The following is an 18442-nucleotide window of genomic DNA, read 5'->3' as shown; positions in this document are numbered from 1 at the left end:
CAGTGTGGCACAGTGCCTCAGAGAAAAAAAAGGGCCTGGGTTTAATTCCTAACTCTGGAATTTGTATGTGTGGAGTTTGTATGTTCTTCCATTTTTCTGTATAGGTTTCCTCTGGGTTTTCCTGTTTCCTCCAAAAGCAATCCACACGTAATGTAACTAATATTGGCCAAAACATTCCAATGATAAACAGCTACTTAAAAACTACTTAATTGGGATGACACAAAAATATCACCCCAGTATCAAAGTATGAAAACAAAAATAGGTTTTTACCCTTTCTGGCAATAAAATAGGTGTTAAGATGTCCACACACCAAATAGAAACCTGTTTCAAAGAATCAAGTCTGCATTAACCACACGTACTTATGATGAACATACAAACAAACATTCTCTGCTAATATATTCATTGTCTTTGAAACTGATTGGCCTACACTAGAGACAGCAGCCTTCTTTAGGGCCCAGTCTCACCAGTGGTAGACCAGTGAACGGAGAATATTCAGTCAGAAATAAAGCTCGAGTTGGAACTATGTGTTGTTATATGAAGCTCATCTTTACATACATGAACCTTGAGCAAAACCTTGACCCAAAGCTGTCACATTCACCACTCAACATGTGTTTTTATGGACCCTGCGACTTCTACAATGAAGTGGAAATGTGGAACGAGTGGGGTTTGGTGTTGAGAATCATCCACAAGATGGACATACACATTGCATGTTTTATTGTCTTTTAATTCAAATTTCAGCCTACAATAGAATGCATTTCAAATGCACCTCAATGCATTTTAAAACCGTAATTACTACCAGTGGTTTCAGCTAATTTCCCAAAACCAGTATAACATTTTTAAAAATCATACTACTTTTGAGATATTTTATACGCATTGAATAGTGATCACAAACATCAACCTAGCTATTTTGCATTCAGTCACAAATCTCAAACGTGTTCAACTGAAGACTTACAATAGCAGTTGCCACGTTATTTTATAATTTTACATAGCAACTGTGGAAGCCTCGAGTGACTGCATGGGTCACATGAATCCATTGCAAGTATACAAATCGAACAGATTCTTAACTAAATTAATGGTGCATGTATCGAGAGCTTAAGAATCAACATTGATAAGTCGATGTACCGTTACACCACAAATATTAATCCATGAAAGTATGAAATCCGATACATTTTAATTGGTAATCGTCATTCAAAGGCACTTAGTCTTTCACTAACCTTAAGAAAATAATCAATTTGTAAACAAGATGAAACCCAAATGTATGAGAACAGTTAATCAAATCCAAGTTCCAAGTGAAAACATTAATATTATTTTATTTTCATCCTGGCAAAATCATTAACCCACTTGGAACACCTACCAGAACGAAACCACGTGTTAAAGTGAGCAGTGGCAATCCCTTTGGCACGAATACACCACGTGTAAGTCGAGCATCGTAAAACTCCTTAATGCCCGAACATTGGTTGTGTTGTTCACATCCCACAAGTCTTCTAGCCTCGGAACTCTTTGGACATCTAGCACCGCAGAACCAAACGCTTCAAACATAGCCAATCAAGCACCACCGTCCAAGAGAGCACCTTGAACAGCAGGCCAAGCGAAGTCAATGCAAGGGATTTGCAGGAAAGTAAATCCCCAGATCGCACCACTTTTTATAGTCTGTTTGCATTTAAAACAATCATGATTTTCCGCATTCCATTGGATTCATAATTATTGCCACATTGTCACCCTGTTAAAAGGATGGTCTGCATCAGTGCCTGACGACCACAAGAGTTTATTGCTATTTCAACACTTCCACGTGTAAATAGCTTAGTGCTTCATTTTAGAGGCATGTTCCTTTTGCTGTCGTCATGGAACTAGGTATATTTGCACCGACACAAATACCCCCCCCCCCCCCGTATAGACTCAACAGACTGTTGGGGCAAGTACTGTTAGCAAAGCAGCTACAACAAAAGAGCCATTCCCGGTTGTCTGATCTTATCTTGCCGAGTGGAGGATAGGTTATCCAGCACCATGCCCAGGCTGCCTTGGCCTCCCCAGTGAGACGTTACTCACACCAGGTTCTCATTTGAGGCTGAGTCGACCTAGGGGAGGCCCATAACTGGTTCAGATAATCCACACTTTTGTTGGCCATGAGCAGGAATCGAACCCGGATTGCCGGATTCGTAGGTGCAGCGCACTATGCACCGTACCACAGCTCCCCACATATACACTATAGATTGGCAAAAATATGAACATACAGCAATATAAAAATCAACACAACTGCTCATTTGCCACCTAAAATCATCGAAGCAGCGAAGACAAAAAGGCTGAAAAGCAGCAGTTATTACTGGCCACATGTATCCATTTCAAATGGGAATTCAAAAAGGCGAAACGCTACATCTTCCCGCCAATTTGATTTGAAAGTGACCTCCATGGTCCAAAAGAAGGCATGTCTCTCTTTATGGCTATTCTCCTGAAATGGGACACGATACAGGCTGGGGAAGAATTCACAACGTCTCCGGACCAAATTAGGCAATGTCTCAATGTTGCGCATAAATCATATGAAAGTCACTTCACTTAACTCAACCAAGTTAATCATCCAGCATTTTCCCAAATGTATAATGGAACGACCTATGATTAAACCACATGTAATGTCTCTGATCTCTTGAGCAGAGTAAGTTGGAGCCTGCATCGAATTTGGATGAGTGATCACCACGAAAGTGGTCATCGGGCTTTCAGGCTACGTGATGAGCAGTAGCCGGCAGTGCTTTTTCGAGACTTTTTATCCTACCACATATACTGCCCCAGATTTCACCAACCTACACTAACAGTATGATCAATTACCCTCATTATCTGCATGGCATGGAGAGGTCCTCATCCACCAGTTGATTTACAAAAGAGTTGTACATAAACACACCATGTATATTGCTTGAAATGAATTGCTTAATGGTTTCCTTTCATCTTCTCATAAACATTCAATATATTACAGTTTATTTTATGAATGTACAATGCTCTGTGTAATAAAGTCAAAAACTTTAAAGTTACAAAAGGCCGCTAGAGCAGTAACTCGCACCAAAGAAATCTAAATGTTTAATGAGGGGCATGGTCGTGGGATAGATAGGGTGAAAGTAACGTCATTGTTTTTGAGTAAATTGAACCAAATTCTTCATGAATAGTGTGATGCATATCTAAGGTCTTCGTTAAAGTATGGATGATAAAAACATTAAAGTGGCCATTCTTTGCTGCAGCTTTTCACAAATATATCCCAATTGTAAACTAATCGCAAGTCTTTTCAACTTTTCCTCGACAAATCTCTCTATGGCCATTAACTATTCATCAGCATGCACAACAAGTATGTATGAACTGATAAATAATATTAAAATAATAACAACCCTTTGTAAACCCACCACTGGATGAAGGCCTTACCGTGAGGGTTTTTCTACCATATTTCACCACATTGGTCGGTGCGGATTGGTTCAAAGGAAGAGGGGGTGGGGTGCAGATTATATATCACTCATCGCTGATGCTAGCTGTGGCCTTAAATAAAACACTGGTTTCCAGGGTGCACAGTGCAGTAAGCTAATCATTGAATGACTGCTCCACCCCTGAAAAAAAGATATAAGAAATGTGAATTTCACCATTTATTATTCAGCAGACTTCGAATGATTGGATTACCAGGATAGGAGTTGCAATGTCTGGATTTGAGAGCTGTTGGGCTCTTCCTCTGTAAAGTAGCTGTTCCTGTGCAAGTCTCTAGAGCTTAGGGCGCAGTGAGCCCACCACTGTCTTGATGGAGCACATCTCCTGCCACCAGGATGGCCGCTCCAGTACACCTGGTCCCTGCAGCATGGTGCTCCACAGGTTCTGGTAGATCTGGTGGACAGAAGAGACCATTGGCAATGAAGGCTCTGGTGGAAATGATGGAAATAATGAGGCATGAGCTTTCCGTGAAAGGCTTAAGCAACTAGTTGTGATTGTTTCGATAATTGTTTAAGTGATCTCACTGAACAAATTGGAAAAAAAACATACTTAGAAATATAACGTCCTGGGATTATATGAATTGTAATAAATATAATGAAAGTCGCGTTTATTTGTTAAGAAAATTGTTCGCAAGTGAGCGTCTACTATAGTTCTCATTGCCTTGTAAAAACAGTTAATTTGAGTGGGATCATTCCTAGTTTTAAACAAAGGAATTAATAAACTGTCTGATGTGCTAATTTTAAACAAGACATTTGAATTAACAAGCATATATAACAGCAGAGAAGAGGCGCGGATGATGACCTGTCCATCAGCACGGCCAATGGGAGAGTTGAGGATGAAGTCTGGAGGTGCAAAGACATCCACTAATGCCACAGCTTCATTCTTTAACTGCAAAACACAAGCCAAGGAGTAGTAACAAACATTAAAGAGATAACCATATGCCCTACTGCCCTGCACACATTTCAAGAACTCCACGACAAGCAACTAAAATACACTGAATTGACACTTGTTAGGATCTTTTGGTTCTTTCGGTAAAGTCACGTAGAAGGGAAATAATAAAATAATAAAAATAAAACATAATAAAATACAATTCTCACGACGTTTCGGCCACAACGCAAGCAGCCGTGCTCAGGTGAAGAACAGGTCTGTCGGAAAGACAGCGTCTAAATGAGTCTGAATGAGACGCTGTCTTTGCGACAGACCTGTTCTTCACCTGAGGACGGCTGCTTGCGTTGTGGCCGAAACGTCGTGAGAATTGTATTTTATTATGTTTAATTTTTATTATTTTATTATTTCCCTTCTACGTGACTTTACCAAAAGAACCAAGAAGATGAATCCCTGCAGTCACGACAGCTTTAAATCGAAACTTGTTAGGATGCCACACATGCAAAATGTTAATGTAGTTTGAAGTAGTATCTGAGATTATAACACCCATCAACATGGTTCAGTGTGTCTAGTGTAGGCGCTGGTAAAGTGCACAATGAGAAAGCACCTGAGCACAAAGGCGGACGATTGAGTTCCTTATGAGCTGCAGAGGAGCACTGCCAATGAAGTAGCCTCCTGTAACGGCAAGCAAAATATAATTGAAACGAAATTTCGTGAAAGATTAGAAAAACACTTCCTAATCATTGACAGATATCCTCCATGAAGGCATACAAATCTCATTTTTTTTTTATCCTGGAGAGGTAATTTTGCCAAGCCAAAGAGATTATTGATCTGTTAGAATACTGGGGTTAATTTAACGAGAATTTCAGTGGAATCTGAATGCTCCAAGGACATCCAGGAACTTTTGGTTAATGTATCATCTGGAGAAAGGCTATGCCTACAACACAATGCCAGACAGCTTTTACAGCGTGCAGTAAAACAGATGAAATTGGATGCAAGAGCAAAATGTACTACAATTATGAATAATTAATGTGTCTAACGTTTTCCTATAGTGATGAGAACAGCATTCATCATTTTGATGAATTCTAGAGACAAGTTCATCTTAGATGCACTACAACTACGGCCCTGTATCTGTCCGTCGTGCTCCACTTTTAAAACACTAAAACTTATTTTCAGTGGCCAATGTACGCAAGCCTAACATTCCATATCGTTCTATAATATCTGTAGTGTCAAACACGCAGAGCACCATAGAGCCCCCTTTGCAAGAATGCCATTAGAGCACTGCCTGCTATGCAGACACAGATGACATGAAGCTGCCAAGGCCCGCACTGGACAGTGAGGGATGTCAGAGGGGCGGTGGCATGCGTGGTACCCTGGTAGAGCGTGGCCGCATGCTTCTCCAGGCTCCAGAGGCCATAGAGTGCAGCCAGGCGGTGCAGCACAGGCTGCAGACCTGCCGGTACCGCCGGGTCGTGCACCAGAGTGTGGAACCGCTCCAGCACCACGTGCTCCACAAATGCAATCGCCAACGAGCGGCAGTAGAACACCTGTGCATAACAAATGAAATGCAAGTTCTAACATGCACCATGGCTGCAGACAGATAAATTAGCTTCATTAACAGAAATGTAAAAGTCCACTGCAGCCGAGGGTAGCGCAGTGAAATTAATTGTTGTAATCTGCTTCTATGCTCCCGCGTCTATGCTTATCGCCTTCACCGATCCACACTGACCGGCGTGGTATAACAAGGTAGAATGTCCCCAACGATCCACATAAAGTAGTGAGGCCTTCAATTTCGATTTAAAGCTTTCGTGACTGCATTCAGACTCTGTCTTCTCGACAGACCTGTTCTCCACCTGAGGACGGCTGCTTGCGTTGTGGCCGAAACGTCGTGAGAATTAATTTATGTTTTATTTTTATTATTTCCATTCTACGTGACTTTACCGAAAGAACCAAGAAAATAGTGAGGCCTTCGTGCAGAAGTGGATTGACAAAATGTCTGTTCACCAATCTCTCATTATCATCGGAGAGCTGAACTACATCGTTGATATACTTGCAGTGATGCGTTATTATTGTTTCACGAGTGCACGTGCACTAAGTAGAGCGATTAATATTTATAAATTACTGTGCATGCTGTGTGCTTTATGAAATAAAAAAACACATGACAATCTCTGGAAATAGACACATGTATATAAAACGCGATCAATGCAGTAAACAACACCGCATGTAGTAAGATGTCATGAGGTTCCTGGGGGGGTGAATGTTAAGTTTCTGTTCTGCAACAGCACCTCCTGTTGGTAGCCATGTGCATGTTCATATTTTGGTCGTTTCGAACAGAGGTTCCCAAACTTTCTCAATTCACGACCCACCTGAGTAACACCAGGTAATTTTCTGGGACCCGTGCCCAGTGAGACAGTGTTGGTGGCTGGTGACTTCTAAGTCAGACGAGAACAAACCCTTGCCAAGTGTCAGGAAGCAGCTTTGCTATGCACGAGTTAAATCGTGGATAATCGCATATGATAGGAATGAAATAGTGCCGCGGATAATAGTTGCGAGGACTCCACTGATAAAATAAGTTGCGAGGTATAGGGCCGCGGATGAGAGGAGTTCTATAATTGTAAATGCAGCCTTTGAGCCACAATGCAGCCTTTGAGCCACAATGCAGTCTTTGGGCCACAAGTGATGGCATACGTGCCTGCGAGTTGTTCCTGGCCTCAAAGTCAGAGCTGCTCGCCGCTCTCTCGCGCTCGTACTTGCTGGTGCTCTCTCGGAGCAGGAAGCAAATCAGCCACTTGTACGCCGCCAGAGGAACTGCAATGCAGCAACACAAACAGGCATGTCACACGGGTAAATTGTAGCGGCAATGTGTTCACAAAGTGCAAACTACATAGCCTTTTGAATCGTTAATACAGTACAGTAAAACCTTGGATTGAGAGCATAATGCGTTCCGGAAACGTGTTTGCAATCCAAAGCACTCGTATATCAAAGCACTCGTATATCAGTTGTGATCACGTGACGCCCGGCAGACAAAGCATATACACGTACTACTCGTATTGCAAGACCTCACTCGTTTATCAAATTAATACTTATTTTAAAAAATTGCTCGTCTTGCAAAACACTCGCAGGCCAAGTTACTCGCAATCCAAGGTTTTACTGTACATCGAATCTTTCCCGGGCTGAAAATGCAACATTTAAATGTTTTTTTCAATGTAAAATGTACACTTCAATTGAACAAAGCTGATACATTTCTCTTACTGGACGAATCAAGACATTCTTGTTCTGTTTTAGCCGAGAACTTTTGTTGCAGGATACTGATGCGGTCTCTGAGGAAGTCCACCGAGCCAGTTGGCGACTGGATGTCTGTTCGTGCAAATCATAAAACACTCAAGTCACACCTTGTCACATCTTCACATTCACATAATTTGATGAATTGTCAATATTTATGGTCATGATTCAAGAATCAATTATTTGCAGTTTTTGTTTGAATTTGTCGTTTGTGTTTCATTGTTGGAAAATGTTGTTAACTGCAATACCGTATATTTAACACTAACAAAAATTTATTACGAATCACATCTATTCAACTCGCATACATATTATTTGATCCATTTAATCAATGTACAAATGTAATTTCATTACCGAATCTAAGTGGCCTGACATGCCTACAACATACAGACATTTTAAAATAATACAATAAATGAAAACAACTAAATTAAATCACGACGTTTCGAAAGCCACATCACTACAGTGATTTTGCTGTGGCGTGTTCCACCTGAAGAAGGAGGCTTGTGTTGCTTCCGAAACGTCGTGATTTAATTTAGTTATTTTCATTTATTTCGTTACATTGTTTACCCATGTGACTTTACCGAAAAAAACAAAGAGTATGAATCCGTGCAGTCACGAAAGCTTCAAATCTAGAATTTTAAAATAAACCAAGTGGAGGCACAATTACATGCACATGGTGACATCGCTAGTTCCCAGTATGCATCCGACTGCCTTTTCTGCATGCACAATGCCCCATTTTGCTTGCTCATGCACATTCCTTATTCCATTACCTCTCAGCCTGTCCCTCACCTACCATCTCCTTGGACATACACAATTCCCCCTATCAGCTCACATTCATTGTGATTTCCCTAAACTCTCTCGCACCTGCTGGCTTCCGATTGACCCAGGACATGAGATAGTTGCTGGTCTGCTGCAGGAGGACGTTGTTCTCCCCCTCGTACGTGCAGTTGGGATCGTTACCATCCCGCAACTCCCCCAGCCGGTTCACTGTGGCACAGCACACAGTCGCAAGGGTTCCAAGGAGAGCACATTTTCCCGGAAACCTTTCATACAGCACCACAATACTGCCTTGTATATATGCGTGTTGAACTTCTTTCACACCGTACGTAGGCAACCATGCTAAATGGCTCAAGCCATTATTTCATGAGACGTTCATTGAATCTTTAAATAAAATGATAATCGTTTAATGTTTCAAATATTGTTCGATCAATTATTTTAATTTTCCAATGTTTGCAGCAGTCATTTTACTCACGACACTTTTGAAAGGTGGGATGTCACATATCAATGGGCTCTCTTCATCATGATTAGCCATGGCCAATCTAAGGCTGGATGAAAGCCTCCGCAAGCTCGTTGCCATACATCAGGGTCCCCATCTGCCAACCACTGGGGACTGTCAGGGATGGCAACGGGACAGTGATATTCAACACATCGCGTGAGGGATGTGTTGACGATTACGTAATCCCATGCAAGTGGAAACTATTGTGAAATCAGCCCTTGGCCCACTGTAAATCAAAACATATGTTAGCAAGGCATGGCTTAAATAGACTGCCCACGGGGAGGATTATTTTTAGTGATAGGGGTGGAAACACAGGGGTGGGTGTAGAGGACAAGAGGAGTCAGGAGTCATGGGTGTAGAGCTCAGGAAGGGCCCTCACTGGCCAGGTATCCATGGCCTCCACAGGCCTCACGGCTCTCCTGGATGGCGTCTCTTGCGGTCCACGCCGACAGGGCCTTGCTGCTACTTGACAGAGCATGGATCTCACGGCCTAGCTCACTCTGTCCACGCCATGGGGTCACATTTGTAGACGAAAGATGGGATATCCAGTGATTAAAAAATATAACCGAAACGAATAAACACTTCAAATGCGTATACATATATCCATAAAGCAGTTCATTTTAATATTTCCATCAAATTTATTTTTGGACGTGAATTTCTCAATCGGAAAATCGTAACAGTAGACTCCTCGTGTTTGGCATGCAACATTGTTTAAAAAATTAATTTAAATCGTTAAGTAAATAAATAGACAAACTCTACCTGCCGTTCACTGTTGTCCTTCTGCATGATCCCCATCTGCAACTCTGCATAGTTGAAGAAGAGCGTTTTGGAAAAATGGTTCAAGGCGTAAGTGGCAGCCAGAAAGGGAATGAGCCGCCATTGCTGTAAAATGTAAATAAGAATTGAATAAGAAAAACATTCAGTGTAGGTGAAATGCTGCAGGGGGTTAATTCATGTGAGACCACTGAGTAAGAACCACTGATAATCCTGGGTCTGAGCTTTAGGCAGTTATTCAAGTTGAAATTAATTCTTGTCCACGGTGAGTTTGAAGGTCTCAGCCCAGTCACATATTGTATTTAAAGTCGGAGTGGTTTCCCATTCTATTTAGCATGGGGTGGTGGTCACATCCCATCTACAGCCCTGAGCCAGTGGTGGAAATTCTTCATTTCCAAAGGACAACCACGTTTGGATGTCCCTACAAATGGAACTCATTTTGATGTCCCAACAGAGAAGAAATGCTGTGTCAACCTTCAACCAGGATCTGAACTTGCAACCGCCTTTCAATTACGAAAAACCAGACACCCACAGATATTAAGAGAAACATAACATGCAAATTTGGATTTGCATATTTTCAAAGAATAAAATATATAACAGCAAATACAAAAACATGTATATCTAGAGTTGTGGATGGATATTTACGATGCATGTTTAAGCTTATACTGTGTGAGCATGTAACGCAGCTGTAGACCATTTACCTGAAGTTGGTACTCCAGCACAGGGATTTCCTGGTTGTCTGTGGGGCCAAACTGGTGTCTAGCAGCTGAGTAGCGAATGCTGATAGTCATACATATCTTGAGGTTGGTCACACCCATGCCTGTTATGCCCACACGACCGCCAGACAGCATGCCCAGGCTGGCACCGAAACGGCGCTTGGGGTCCTAGTGAATCGCAGAACCAACACAATTCTATACCATCAAACATGAAAAACAAGTTGCAGAGTAAGCGGCTCTGCTAAAGCAGCAGATCCCAAACATTAGGTCTTGCTCAAGCTTCCCCAGCAACCATATTTAGATTATGACTGTATGTGTATGTTGAACTTATTCCGCACCTTACTTAGCCAACCATACTAATCGGAGGTGCGGGGCAACTATTTATCAACATACCTTCCAGAAGGGCTCTAGAGCTCTCTCCCAGTGGAGGCCTTTCCACTTTTTAACCTTCACCTATGGCAACTGTATATGATAATCACAGTTGCCCAAATTACATTTGAGTTCAGAATAGGAGCAAATATTAACAGAGTATGTGGAACATGAGGACTGGGGTTTGAAAAAAAATGTTGTGCCGAATCATTAACATTATTCTGAGTAATGACACAAAGAGAAGCAACACATCATGCATCGTATTATTTTCAATAATTCACCTGAAATGGAAGTACTATTTAAAAATAGGTTACATTACGGTCAACTATTTTTTTGTCAGTAAACCATAGAAATAAATGGTTGCATGAAAACACATTACATCCATGCAATAAGAGTCCACTGTTATTCAGGTGACACCAACTGCACCTGCAGATACACACATGTGAATGACGACGAATGAGTGGGAATGGGCATGTGAAGGACAACTGTCATTAGATACCTTATAAGGGGTGACGTATTTCCCTTCGGGTGTCACATCGCCAGTTTTGTTTAGCAGATTATCTCGAGGAATGCGGACATTATTAAAGGAAACAAACCTGTACACAACAAACATGCAGAAATTATGTGTATACAAAACATTATCGGTGTTTGTGTATTGTATAATCATACTTTTATATTCTTAAAACTTGTTTTTAGCTAATAATGTTAATGTGGATTACTTATACAATTGCATATCATTTTGTGAGTGGAAATAATAATCTTTTTACCCATTGTCAAGTCCATTCATTCCCAGCTTCTTGCCCATGTCACCCACCAACATGCCTGGCCTGGGGAGCAAGGTGTTTGTGTCCCTGACCTACACACCATGATGACATCGTCCATCAGCACCTCAATTACCATCATTATTATTCCCATAATCACCAAATTTGACATTTTATTTGTAATATTTATAAATATTTTTTGCTCATATTATCTGAATTATCATCATACCATGGGTTGAAGCATCAATTTAGATCTGAAACAAAGCATTGCAACCCTTCGTGATAGGGAGCGGCCCAGGGTAAGTGGCTCTCATAGAACTACTTCTGAGATCCCATCACGTGACCTATGGTCCACAGTAGGGGACAGCACTTTCCCACTCGGACAGCCACTGAGTAAGGCTTCTTGCATGACAGCCAAACCAATAATTTTCATTCTCAGAGCTTGAATTTATCCAAATTAAGTGCAGACAAAATATGTTATGCCATGCTTTTTTTGTGAAGTCCTCTTAGAGCGATAAAATACATTTAAAGATATTTTGTTGAATTAACACAAAACTCCATTACCCAATAAATTGTCTCCCACCCACCTGCACCACGAAGGAATGTAGCCCATGACAATGACCGTCCGGCGTGTAGAGTTGTGCAAACACGACTGCGTGCGTTGCCGTTTTTCCCAAGTTCCCAACCCAACACTTTGCGGCTTCAAAGTCCGGAGTGTTGATCACAAACTCCTGTCAGGGCACGCAAAAACTTTGCAACAGGGCACTTCAATGACAACAGATGCATCCCCGCCATGTGTTTGCAGACATGGTTCCAAGTGTGAAAATATTAATATTTAGAAACAAGCAGCATTATAATGTAAGTTAGTGATGAAAATAAGATGAAGGTTCCCCAGACAAGCACCAACATGATCACTGTGCACTTCAACAACTTTGAATAGCGCTCCACAAGGTGATGTTTCTAACACTGTATTTTTGAACCTCCCTTTTAATATGCATAATATTAAAATAATGTGCGATGGTATAATGATTTATGTAATTAGTAATACATTGGATATGTTAACAATTATACATAGACTTACACTCATGCGTATGAAATTCACATGTTCATCAAGAAGGCTAATCACACTATTTTGTAGCTTCATCAGAACCATTTTATTTCTTAGAATACAGCATAATGTACTTGCTAGTGTCTATTCAAGGGCTCTCTAAAAAGCACGTGATGGCATAATAGTATCGCATATTATAATACTGCACAATACAAATTCTGGGGTCTGCTTGTCCATGCTTGTCTACTCTTATGCATGCCTGTCCAACAATCTGCTTTGGCTGTGTCTTACTTGTTTTTTACGTCACAATAATTTCCCCCAGTTTGATGCCAATTGCACTTTTGGCCTCGTAAGACGAAGGATGCAATCAAATCTCTTGCAGAGCAGTGCAACCAGGCTGGGATTTCGCCAAATTTAGTGTAGGACTAGATTTTATGAGATGGGTTAATGTGCAGTCCCCAGTGAACAAGGCAGATAACAGTCAACACTCTACATTCAAGAATCTGTTTAAATCACAGGTAGCAGCTTGGAATTGAACCGGGGATCTCAACAGTTCTCGCTCAGTTCTCTGAGCCAGCTGGTCACATAATTGTCCATTCTTAATGTGCTGTGAGGACTTCACCTGTGTTTTAGGGTCATAGGTGGCTGTTGTTCGCATGGCCTTGGTGTTGCTGCCATGGCTCAGCTCTGTCAGTGCAAAGCAGCCAAAAATCTGTAACAAAGACGTATTTTACATGACATTCATGGCACGTGTCATTACTTCACATCACTATTATGTTACTCGGTGTGCAGTGAACTTTAAATAATTAAGCAACTTTCCAAACTTGATTGAAAATCAGAGGAGGTATTTCAAGAAGACCTCACTAGTTGTGTTATGTTTCTCCAACAAATTCCTTTAACACCATCATTTACTATAATGTTAACATTAAAGAAAACTTGGAAAGTGCTCATTCGTATCTCCGCTCACCTCCATTGAATCTGTTTTGCGGACAAATTCTTCATGTCTCTCTGATCCTGAGTTTTTTACAGTTCCACCAAACATCTAAAGAGATATCACAAGAGCACATTCAGGAAATGGTTCAAAGCAGTGATTTTAAAACACAAGTGCCAGCAACTCAAGACACGCTGCTCGTTGTGCTTGGTTATGAATCGTATTGTTACATAATTTTTTATATTATAATTAACAATGGATTATGGTTGAAAGAAAACACAATGGAATTGAACTATAGCAAACATTTTTATTATAAAATACAATGAAGGCTAATGCTTAAATTGGAATGGGAAAAATATAACCGTGGAAACTGGTTCTGTGAAGGTCAAAGTTTAACAGTATTAGCAAACAGTGATAATTAATAACTACCACGAGTACAAACAGCCCGTAGAACATGACGAATTTCCCAAGTGTTATTCATTCCTCGGCTAAGATAGAGCAAAACACCATCAGAGATGTCATGCAATAAGTCAAACTTACTGGCCGATGGTTTCATGAATAATTTTGCAAAGATTACGTTTTCTATTGCAAAAGTGAAAAACAAACATATTTGGAAAGGAATTTATAATGCAAAGTGCGTGGCATGAAACACACATATACTGTACTTTGTCTAAAGTGATTACTGCAATTCTAAACTTTGAAAAAGCCATGACCTTTAGAATGGACTTTCATCTCTTTGGTATCAACGTGGCGGGCTCGCTGAAATGCCGAAAAACTGGAATTAAAAAAATAGAATTGAAAGGCATTTCTTTGAAAATAATTCCACATGATTACCAACATGTAATTAATTCCACATAATTGCTCATCAGACTGAAAGCTAATGACATTTTCCTCAAGGAAAATGAGGTTCTGTGGATTTCAGCTGAGCTGAGATGTGATAAGACCAAAGATAAAGCGTTTTTCAGTTAAACATTAATGGCCCGCCAGGATAAGAAGAGGGTGTACATTGTGTGTGCGGCATGCATGAAGCAAGGTTCATATCTTTTTTTCCCATGTCCACTTCACAGCAAGTATTTACACACACAGAAATGTATACATACAAACGGTATTATCATGGACAAATTCTAACAATAAATATAATTTACAAACCATGATCAATCCACCGTTGGACAAAGCCCTCCTAATGTCATGACGGTAATGGGGGCTGTTTGACCTTACTTCACTATGCTGGTCAGTGCAGGTTTGTAAAGAATGGGTTCCCAGGACAGGTTCAGATATCACTTGCTATTGACGTTAGCCTAACCTGGGAATATAGGTGGCCATGTTCATAGCGCAGTTTGCTAACCACTGTGCCACAGCTCCACCCCACTAACAATATCCTAAAGAGTTAGGTGTACTCACTGTTCCCAACACTAATGCCCATATAAGCCACGGACACAAGAGATAAAATGTGAAACATATAGTGACAAGGAAATTAATGATAATTTCACATGTTATTGCATTTAAGCATCATGAAACTAGCCAATTGATTAGTAACACGTTTATCCATTTAGTTAAAATAAAAAAAAAATCTAAATCTACAGCCCTTTATTAGTCTGTCATCCACTGGTTTATGAAGGCTTCCCCATGCTGTGCCAGCCTTGGGGTGTTTTATACTTTACTTCACCATGCTGGTCAGTGGGGTTTGACAAATTGCTGAAGGGGTACGCACCACGGTCGCAAACAGGTACCCGTACCCTACCTGATACCCAGCTATCCGTACCCGGCCGGGTATCGGGTAGGGTACGGGTACCCGATTGCGACCTCTGGGATGAAGCCATGTTGCAGGCACGGGTGTGTTTATTCTAGGAACTTGAATTGTGAGAAGAGACAAGACGTTGGGAAATGAGTGACAAACGGTTACTCACCAGTGACTCACGGTCTACCCGTACCCGTACCCGGCCGCACCAGGGTACGGGTAGCCGGGTATCGGGTAGGGTACGGGTATCCGATTGCGACCTCTGGTACGCAACACCGTTTAAGATACCATTCCCATGAACGGGAATGTAACTCAGTTTTCTGGGTTCATGTTGAAGCGCGCAAACAACCGTGTCACCGTTTCTCCCCATCCAACGGGTTATCCCCTGACATTTGTACACTGAACCAAAATTACTGTTGTCCACACATTGGAAGGGACGCACGCACCTGTTTGCTGAGCTGGTACTTGGGGCAGCTATCATGACCATACATGTTAAGGCACTCGTTCAGGGCCACTATCTTCAAGGGACACTGCAGCATATCCTCCAGGGGCAGGAAGTCGTACTCAAAGAGACGGCGGCATTGCAGGAAGGTGAGCTCACGCTTGCGCTCAATGGGCACGTCTTCACCGGGCCGCTGTGCAAAGAGTGGGTCCTTCTCCAGCACAGAAAACACCAGTTTCTACACACAAGCATAAAAGGGAACACCACCAGTTCGTATATGAGACAATGTCATACCGTGTTTTGTGAACCCACCACTAAGTTAGACTAGGTGGCCTAAATGACATAGCACTGTGGCACAATTGCCTCGGTACATTTGTAAGGGAGCTTGAAAAGTCTGACTAACTCATGTCTGCCCACTTTTTGTAAGTGTACAACCCTTTTGTCATTCCACTGCTGGATGAAGGACTCCCCACGAAATGCAGGTCATGCTGGTCAGTGTGTGTTATTGAAGGTCAGGAGCACAGTACAACGGATTTTGCTGTGCTACTCTGTGCTGCCTACAACTTAGCACAGCTCCGCAGACGCCGATGATAACCTGGCGTGCATTGTGGCCACCTATCCAAGCACTATTTTGGCTTAACTCCTGCTCAGCTTCTGAGGGCACTCCGTGGGATGTTGTCATAGGTCATGGGTTGGCAACCTGTGGCTCTATAGCCGCATGCGGCTCTTTACAGATTACTTAGTGACGTAATTCACATACATTGCGGCTCTTGAAATATTGAGTTTTATACCGAATTCGAAAAAGAAATGTTTCTTCTTGTTATTTCGGTTGCCGACCCCTCTCAAAGGCTAAAGCTCGGCATATTTTTATTTGTCGAGAATGGCAACGTTCAATTATTATCCAGTGTCTGCAAACTTTTTTCCTGACTGCATTAACAAAAAATAACATTTAAACAAGGCACCCTGAAGTGCAGAATTTCCTCGCTGTCCAAGAAGAGGGCCATCTGCCTCCAGTCGAAGGACGCCTTTGCACGATACGAGTCCAGGGGCCCCCTGGGCATGGCCGGGAAGAGAAGTCCATCGTCTATGGCGCTCGCCATGCTGCAACTCCACCACACACGCACTGCAACACGGGGGACACGGATGTGTAGTGGCCCGAGTTAAAATCAGACTCAACAAAAGGGGAAAAAACATCAATAGGAACAAATATCGGCACATGATTAAAAAAATACATCACAGGAACATGACGTACTCGAAAAACACAACAGTTGGCAGTTGTGGAACATACCTGTCCCACAAGGCCAATCGATTGATTTTGATCACTTTGATGTTCTATATAAAACTCATTTATTTAAATTGAGACATCCAGCAGACAGCTGAGTGCGGCTTGAAAACATATTTGTAAGAAATCACAACTCAAGTGTTTATTCACAAACTCCCAGCGAAATGTCGTCCTGTGAAATGTTACGTTATCCAAAAACTAGCGGTGTGCTCGAGAAACAAAAAACATTATTCATTTGGTGGAGGGTGGACGACACACATTGGCATTTTACTCACTCAAACTGATCCAAACATATTATCATACCTGTCAACCCATACGATGTACCCGTATTTTTGTAAAGGAACATTTCGTTTTTAAAATGTCTATTTGTTTGTGTTTCTCCCTTGTGATGGGACTTTGTAGGATGAACGTTGAGATGTATAAGGGACACGGGGTGATCAATAATAATCTGGAATTGGTCTGTAATAAGGTAGGGCACTGATAAGGGGTTGACAGGTACGCATGTCACTGAGAGAGGCTTTCGTTTTAATTGAGCCGCTAAACAAATGCCGGCTGACCGTGAATGTCGCGGGGCAATGTGGATGGTGCGTGGATCGTTGCCTTTGCGGCTCAATCGACGATTGCAGGCGGCACTCACCTGTGCAAGGTGCACGGTGGCCACGTCTCCACCCCAACCTCGGCGCTTGCTCTTTGGTATTCGGCACTCAACGGGCACGAGCAACCTGCCCTCTCTGTGGGGTAGTGGTGAGGGGTGGTGGTGAGGGGTGGTGGTGGTGAGGGGTGGTGGTGGTGGTGAGGGGTGGTGGTGGTGGTGAGGGGTGGTGGTGAGGGGTGGGGGTGGTGGTGAGGGGTGGTGGTGGTGAGGGGTGGTGGTGGTGGTGAGGGGTGGGGGTGGTGGTGAGGGGTGGTGGTGGTGAGGGGTGGTGGTGGTGAGGGGTGGTGGTGGTGAGGGGTGGTGGTGGTGGTGAGGGGTGGTGGTGAGGGGTGGTGGTGGTGGTGAGGGGTGGGGGTGGTGGTGAGGGGTGGTGGTGAGGGGTGGTGGTGGTGGTGAGGGGTGGTGGTGGTGGTGAGGGGTGGTGAGGGGTGGTGGTGGTGGTGAGGGGTGGTGGTGGTAAGGGGTGGTGGTGCTGAGGGGTGATGGTGCTGAGGGGTGGTGGTGGTGAGGGGGGTGGTGGTGGTGGTGAGGGGGGTGGTGGTGGTGAGGGGTGGTGGTGGTGAGGGGTGGTGGTGGTGAGGGGTGGTGAGGGTTGGTGGTGAGGGGTGTCCACACCGCGACACGAGATTAACCCACCGGGTTTGCTGTTCGCTCTACCGTCCGTGCTTCCCGTTCTGGGTCTCGCCGCTCACGACGTCTCCGCGCACTTTTTGTTGTAAATGGTTAAAGCGGAGCGATGACCCACAGTACAGTCCAGGGGGCTGGTCGGCATTTACGAAACGCGAACGCCTCCCCCCACCGCGGAACCCGTAGTGACGTCACCGCCGCGGATC

General features: G+C 42.8%; 1 protein-coding gene across 1 annotated transcript; it reads right to left on the bottom strand.

Annotated features, from left to right (window-relative positions):
- Positions 1-700: 700 nt before the first annotated feature.
- ACOX3 (acyl-CoA oxidase 3, pristanoyl) lies at positions 701-18442 on the bottom strand. Its single transcript, XM_078861663.1, has 19 exons — positions 18246-18442; positions 17592-17685; positions 16635-16795; positions 15677-15910; positions 13529-13603; positions 13184-13273; positions 12101-12244; positions 11520-11608; positions 11252-11348; positions 10369-10551; positions 9653-9775; positions 9273-9393; positions 8482-8604; positions 7591-7695; positions 7031-7146; positions 5711-5885; positions 4946-5013; positions 4255-4341; positions 701-3846 (listed from the first exon to the last, which is right to left on the bottom strand). The coding sequence occupies exons 3-19, from the start codon at positions 16770-16772 to the stop codon at positions 3727-3729; spliced, it is 2088 nt and encodes a 695-aa protein (XP_078717789.1). The 5' UTR covers positions 16773-16795; positions 17592-17685; positions 18246-18442; the 3' UTR covers positions 701-3726.

This window comes from Lampetra fluviatilis, chromosome 12 (assembly GCF_964198595.1).
Source record: "Lampetra fluviatilis chromosome 12, kcLamFluv1.1, whole genome shotgun sequence".
Classification (NCBI taxonomy): domain Eukaryota; kingdom Metazoa; phylum Chordata; class Hyperoartia; order Petromyzontiformes; family Petromyzontidae; genus Lampetra; species Lampetra fluviatilis.
The sequence above is the reverse complement of the archived record's forward strand: the minus strand, read 5'-3'. Positions and strand labels throughout refer to the sequence as shown.